The sequence below is a fragment of the Xiphophorus maculatus genome, chromosome 11 (genome assembly GCF_002775205.1).
Source record: "Xiphophorus maculatus strain JP 163 A chromosome 11, X_maculatus-5.0-male, whole genome shotgun sequence".
Taxonomy (NCBI): domain Eukaryota; kingdom Metazoa; phylum Chordata; class Actinopteri; order Cyprinodontiformes; family Poeciliidae; genus Xiphophorus; species Xiphophorus maculatus.
The window spans coordinates 12,939,076-12,946,689 of record NC_036453.1 but is presented as its reverse complement, the minus strand read 5'-3'; the positions used below and the strand labels follow the sequence as shown (position 1 = coordinate 12,946,689).

General features: G+C 39.9%; 1 protein-coding gene across 1 annotated transcript in view; it reads left to right on the top strand.

The window, feature by feature from the left end:
* The first annotated feature begins 611 nt into the window (after window positions 1–611).
* The window catches only part of LOC102237402 (protein FAM57B-like), a 30,415-nt gene continuing 23,412 nt past the window's right edge, over window positions 612–7,614 (top strand). The window contains exon 1 of the mRNA XM_023341783.1: window positions 612–1,579. Within this exon, the coding sequence (XP_023197551.1) occupies window positions 1,458–1,579 (122 nt within the window). The 5' untranslated portion in view covers window positions 612–1,457. The remainder of the gene's footprint in view (window positions 1,580–7,614) is intronic.

Below are 7,614 nucleotides of genomic sequence, written 5' to 3'. Positions count from 1 at the left end.
ACATGTAGAAACAAAAGATATAAAACTGGAATTTTCTTGTAAATTCAGTGTTTGTCTGCAGCTGCTGCATTTAAATAGTCACATTAATTTTAACATGCCACACTTAAACACCACTCTGCATTTCAAAATGCCAATTAATTAGAGCATCTTTGCTAGTTTGCTGCTCCTGCAAGTTAAAATCAACAACCATAATAACACTGGTATGATATACCTGTAAAAAACACAATCTTAACCTGATGGATAGATTGGATTTACCTAAAGGAATAATAATTAGAATACCAGACATCTCTTTTTCCGCTTCATATATTTTTTTTTAATCATTAACATCCCTTCTGTTGTGGCAGCAAATTCAACCCCATCAGTCCTCCTGAGATTTACAGTGAAAAATCAAATCTTCATGGTTATATAGACAACCTGCACTGCCCCCATGTGGTTAAAAAGAGAACTACTACATGTTTACAATAGAATAGAAATATGCTTTATTGTTCCAAATGCAACAGCAGCAAAAGTGACAGGCAATCAAAGCATGTAAATTCAGACAAAGATAGGAATATTAAAATGTACAAAAACAGAATAAAAGTAACATACTGAACAGTAAGGGCAAAAATTCAACATAAATACTGTTTATCAAATAAAATAATGACTTCCAATCCGATGGAATATGCAACTTAGAAGGTTAATTTTAAAAAATGACCAAATCTGCATATTTGAGCATATTTGACAGACTATTTACAATAAATGACAGTAAAAACTGTGGAACAGCAGAGATATTCAGAAATCAGCATTAACGTTATTTAAAATATATAAAAGCCAGGAAGTGTGCATGTGGTGTTTGTTTTTATTTATTTAATTATGAACTGTTACAAATATATTGAAATACCAGTAGTCAATAAATTACTGAAGTAAGAGTAAACAAGCAACTGGTAAAAAGGTCCCCTGAGTTCTGAGTAAAGGACCTGACTGTGTGACTTAATATTTAAAAATAAAGTAATCAGACAGACATGAATGCAAATTTAGTTGCAAATTCTCGTATTAAAAATGAATACAAGTAACATACTTACAAAGTGGTAATTTTAAGCAGAAGAAGCACTTTTCCAAATCAGTCCATCCATCCATTTATCCACTGAATGTCAAGGTAAACATTTAACCTGTTAACAGCGCAGCTCTTCAAAATAAACACATTTCCGGCCGTGCTTTTATTGTGTTGGTCTCCTGAGCGGAAGTGGAGTGTAAGCGTTAGATAAGGAGCTCAGCATCGACTCCGCTGCTGCTGCTGCGCTTCTCTTCACTGTGTCTGTGCGGAGATGTTAGACCGTTCCCGGTGAAAAAGCACCGAAGCTCTGCCCCGTGGAAATGCCTCACCGCCGCAGGCTGTAACCGAGCGGGATTCGCGGACAGCCGAGCGGGGCAGAGAAGGCCAGGTCTCCGGGACAGGTTGGGAGGAAAACACCGGCAGGATGTGGCAAGTTTTAGCATGCGGGGCTGTAGTTTTCCCCGGTCTTTTCTTCGTCTTCAGGAAGATTCTGCCCGCTGTGTTCAAACACTGGACCGATGCCGACGTGGTTCTGGTCAGCGAGAGGTAATGTGACTCGGTTCGGTTCGGCTGTTTTCGGAACGTCTTGGCTGATTATCGGGGTTTAAGCTAGTAACGGTCGCTCTCATCCAGTTAGCTGGCTGCGCTGCTGCACTTTCTTCCCCCGGCAGAGGAAATGTTCCTGAATCGGGAATATTTCATCTTGCCGCGGGGTATTCCTGCTCCTGCCGCGGTTTAGTTGGCTTTTTACTCACTGGACGCATTATTACATAAATGTCACCGCGCATCCAAACTATGGGTCCCTGCAGGGAAAAAAGCAAAGTGTGAGAAACGTCTCGGTTCTGGGTTTACATGGGAATGTTGATGGGATTAGGTCACATGTAGACTGGGATTACTCTCCTACAGACTGGGATTACACTCCAGCATTTTAAGGAATAATAAATTGGGCTGGGAAATATATCTGTAAACTCATTTATCCCGTTTTATACTCAGTTTTCTTCCTTCCATTTCTCGGTTATCCTTCCTTCCATCTGGTCTTTTTTCCTTCCTTCCTCCTTTTCCTTTACTTCCTTTTTTCTGCCTTTTTTCCCTTACTTGTTTCCTTCCTTGCTCCGATTTGTTTTCTTGTTTTATAAATCCTTATTTTCCACCATTATTCCTTGTATCCTTTCATTCTTAGTCACCTACCTTTATTTAAGTCCCTTTTTCTGTCATCTTTCCTTTTTTAAATCCTTGTTTCTTCCTACTTTCCTTCCTTGTATCTACCTCTTTGTATTCTTTGTTTCCTACCTTCTTTCCTTGTTTATTAAACCGTTTCCTTCCTTGCTGCCTTCATCCTTTCCTTTCCTGTGTCCTCCCTCTCTCACACAGTTTTGTCAGGTCAGAGGTTAGACCTCGCTCCCCAATGATGTCACCAACAGGAAGTATGACTTCATACCCAACTGGGCCACTGTTCACCTCCAGACTGGAAACCAGCAGGATTTTCTAACTGCTGCTGAGTTTTCACTGTCTAACAATAATCCTCACCAACCAAAACAACGGCCACGCTGGAAATGTTTCCATCAGCAGTTCCAATGTGTTCAGTGTAAATATTAACTTTAGTCTTCATAATTCCTCCTTTTAGGTCATGCATAGCCTGATTCAGTCGATTACAAGAAGCTCAGAAAATATAAAGTAATGCAGGACGATGGCAGACAGATCGACCAATGGGGAGTAAAACTGGGCTGACATTAACGACCGATGTTTGTAGCCATCTTGATGCTGACAGAGAAGGGACGAGGTTGGTCATGTTGTGTTTGTTTGGTCATGTGATCAGGATGCACCAATAAATTGGTCGGCCGATATATCTGAACCGATTTCCTTAAATTTGGGAGATTGGAGATTTGTGGTCTGCCGACGTTGAGTGAGTGATTCCACTGAGTGGCTAATGGCTTTCCTCTTTCTTCATCTCCCAGAATGCCGTGCAGTTTTGGATCGGAGTTCAGTGAATATTCCAGACTATTTTATCAGATGAATTTCTATTGACATTGATCACTCGTCTATGGCGATAGATATTGTTATTGATTTGTTGTTCTGCTCTGGTGCAAACGAACAACTACATTAGGATCGTATCGTTTATCACAATAAATTTCTTAGAAGAATTTTGATTTATGGTTGTCATAAATTCCAATTAATGTTTAAAACCTCCTAAACTGTCCTATGATCAGATCGATAGTTTTTCTTTTTCTCCTCTGATTAATTGATTTATTGCTTATTGTGACAGGTTAGTTGTTTATTTCTGGGGCGTTAAATTCGTCTTAAGGAGTTCCCTAAACGTAAACGGTTCCCTCCTCGGTGATGGTTGCTGTTTGTAGTGAGCCGGGTCAGCGGGACGATCATTTCTGCTGTCAGTCCGGTTAATCCTGAACCCTGTTAGTGAGCAACGCTTCAGCTCATTTCCTAATGCTCAGCCAGCGGAGAGCTTGGCCAGAGCAGCGTTCACGCCCCAGGGGAAGACGCCCTGTTCATCCGCCACAGAAACAACGTCTTAGAGGAGGAATCCAGGAATCATTTCTGATGTTTCCTCAATGTAGTTTAGCTTCAGATTGTCAACAATGCTGATATAAGGCAAAAAATAACCTGAGAAAATACAAGCAGCACTTTTCAAGCAGCACAGCAGGTCTGATGTGGAAAAAAATGTGAAGAATTTACTGGTCCTTCAACATGAAGTACAATAGAAATATTCAGCAGCAAAGCGTCACACAGTCAAAGCAAATAGACTCGCAGAAAGATAAGAAAATAAGACACGTAAAAGCAGAGTACAGAGCAAAACACTGTACAGAAAGGTCAAAATTTAAAGATAAATAAAAACAATAAGTAGGTTAATTTAAAAATATGCATTAGTGGTGAGCATTTACTCATGACTTACCATTTATTATAATAGACTTTATTATAAGACTTTTGATTTGTTACTGTCACGATAAATTCCAATTAATAATGTTTAAAATCTTTCAAGTTTTGTAGTTTTTTATTTTCTCCAACGTTCATGGAGTGTATCTATATCAATAAGTTTGAAAATTAAATACGGTTACTGTGTGCAGGTTAGGGATACAAATCACTTTGTTTATTTTATTTAACAAGCTTCCAAAAGAAACGTTTTATAAATGGGAATGATTTCTAAGAGCAGGATTTGTGTTTGTGAAGCTTTAATACCTGTGACCTGCAGTCACAGTCATAGTTATCTGAAGAAGACGTAATGGATGAAACTTATCACCACTTTTATTGTTATCATAATTAGGACCGACATGATAAAATCCTTCCTGGACGATAAAGCGTCCCTGAAGTTATTGCAATAAATAGATTATTGTTTTGAGACCATTTTTCAGTATTGTTATGATAATGGCTTAATAATGCAAGAACACATTAACGATTAATAAACCTTAAATTCTAATGTAGATTTAACACTTAAACATCCAAAACAACAGAAACAACAAATAAAATGAATTCTGAAGTCTCTGTAAACAAGATTATCCTTCAAAAACAGAAGATACTAAAGACCAAAGTTTAATTTTAAAGCCTTTTATCATCCAGTTCTTAGTACAGAGAAAATAGAAAAACAATCATGCAGATGAAATCATTTGAGCTTGTTTTAATTTATCATGCGATTAATCAATTTATTGCCCAAAATGCCATTTAAAAATGTTTTTGAAAATGAATCCTCCAGCCCTGTAAGTGGCGCTAGACATGCGGTATGAAATATTTCTATGAAACCTCCACAGGAAGTTGGCGGAAAACGCAAGAGAAGAAGAGCAACAAAATGCGGCTGAAGTCCTGTTCCAGCTCTTTTATGGAGTTAATAAGTTTATGTGATATGTTTGGCTCCGTTTCGTTTGGCGTGTAAACACAAAGTGATGAGTTTGCCTGAGCGATGCAGAAGAAACTCCAACCAGAGTCACATTACCAGCATTATGCAACCTGACTACTACAGCCGGGCGGGAGGCACGGCGGCCGGCTCCGGTTACCGTCCCGACAGCCACGGTATCACCTTCTGTTAAAAGTGTCTTAATGGCTTCAACGTGACACCAACACAAAGCAGTGGAGGAGGGAAACTAGGGGAAAAATATAACTTCTTAAAAAAAAAAAAAAAACTAAAACAAAGTTTCAAAAAAATTAAATCTGAAAAAATGTATTGAAGAAAATAAAATCTGAAAAGATATCTGAAAAATAATTTCTGAAACAGAATAAAATCTTAAGAAAATACAACCTGAAAGAAAATTCCTTAAAAAAAAAGATGAAAAAATGATCAAGAATTTGAAAAAATAAAATCAGAAAAAATAATTTGGCAAATTAAAATTTGACAAAATAAAAACTGAAAATTATTTAAAAGGGGGAAAAAACATTTCAAAAAAAGCTAACTGCATAAATCTCATGATTGCCAACACATTCTGAATTATCCTCAAAACATTTTTGATTGAGGAGTTTTTCAAACTTTTATTTTCGAAATGCATTTTCCCCTTCAAATTCTCATTTTTGAAACATCCTTTACTTGCAAATGCTGACTCAGCAGATCATCTTCACTCTGGTATTTCTGGAGGAAGTTTGTGGTTTCGTGAATAACATCAATCTTTTTTTTTTTCCTTTGAAGAACTTGTCATAAAACAAACTGGTTCAGATCACAATTGACTGAATCGATGAACTGTTTAGAGTCGATCTCATTTACTCTCCTTCCATCGATCAAAAAGTGCTTCAACATAAACAAGATCATCAACATCATTTCCTGTTTTCTAACTGATTAACCGCTGCTCAGGCACTCAGTGATGTGGCAGCATCCATTTATCAGACAATGTGGTTCTAATGTAGAGAGAGACTTCCTGTTCCAGTCCTGGAGGATCAGAACCGGCTCCGGTACCGAGTGCCGGGCTCTGGTGGGCCGAGCAGCAGCAGCCTGTAGGAAGGAAACACTGAGGTAGCCCGGCCTAATGCAGCAGGAGCATAAAGCCGGGCATTTCTCCTTTTCCCTCCTCGCTGTGCTCACCCCACCGACCTCAGAGTTTCGTCAGCGGGGGGGTTACTGGCGGACACGATGAATGAACGGCAGACTGTGTGAAATCTGGGTCTTGTGACACGGCGTGCAGCCACACAGTCAGAGCTACAGCAGGACTGGAGGGGGAAATGTTTGGCCGTCTTCCCTTCCTCCAGTCTGTGGTTTCAACCAACAACCAGCAACTTTTAGGGTTTTCTTCTTTAAAATGTGCAAAACTGAGCTGAAAACCCGTCTTCATGGAAAACAACTTACTCTTTCACATTTGTTACAAACTTTGTGAACTTTTAGGAAGTTTTCCCTCCTGATAGACCGATAGACTTGGTATATTTGGGACCAAAACTTTATCAACTGCTCCATCTCCAGCTACTGTGGTTCTCTTTCTCTTTGCTCTGAGTCAAACCAATCAAACCTTTTGAGCAACCTCCTCACCTGTGGGGGCGCTGCACCAAGAACCACTGAAGGAAGCGACACAAAAACCTCTGAAGAAGACGCTGAGTGCAACTTCCTTCATGAAATGGAAACAGAAATGGATGTTTGGAGTTTGGTGCCTCTGGGAAGGCACAGACCAGTGCCAGTGTGAAAGTTTGTTACTTCAGAACAAATGTGTTTCCAGCTCCACTTGAGCTCTTTAACTCTTTTTCAGAAAAGCCAAAAACCACTTTAAGCAATAGTAAAGCCCACACTCTGACTTCCACTGCTGTGTGACATCTAAATTCCTCCACCAGGGGTGGGCACTCCTGGTCCTCGAGGGCCGGTGTCCTGCAACTCTTAGATGTCTCCCTGGTCCAACACACCTGAATCCAACAGCTGAATCTCCTCCTAAGTGCAGTCAAGTTCTCCAGAGTCCTGTTAACGACCTCATTATTTGACTCAGGTGTGTTGAAGTAGAGATGCATCTAAAAGTTGCAGGACACCGGCCCTCGAGGACCAGGAGTGCCCACCCCTGCTTCACACATTCAGGTCGCTTTTTAGGTTGTAAGCTGTCCAGCCTGACTGCGGTTGAATTTAATTAGTATCATGAACGACCAATGAAGACAAAACAAATTTTAGGAAAAAAAAAAAAAAATTAAGAACATAAAGACCTGCTATGTGAACGAAGCATCAGACTCTTCTCCAGTTAAACCAGTAAACAGGGCTGGACTATAAATGGATTTATCAATTAATTAAGTTTCTGGCTATTGAACATTTAGTCTTCGCATTTTTTTCTCCTCATGTTTCCGTAATTTAGCGACATCATCACGCCTGGGGTGGCCATCTTGTTTTAAAGCTTCAGTTTATTTGGACTTTGAAATTGGGTCAGGCAAGATTTTTTTTTCTTTCTTTTTTCATTACAAGAATGAGGTCGTAATGTTAGCAGAATGAGGCAGTAAAGTGGGCAGAACAAGGTCGTGTCGTTGGGGGAACGAGGTCGTATCGTTGGCGGAACGAGGTGTGTCGTTGGGGGAACGAGTTCGTATCGTTGGGGGAACGAGGTCGTGTCGTTTGGGGGAACGAGTTCGTTGGCGGAACGAGGTGTGTCGTTGGGGGAACGAGTTCGTATCGTTGGGGGAACGAGGTC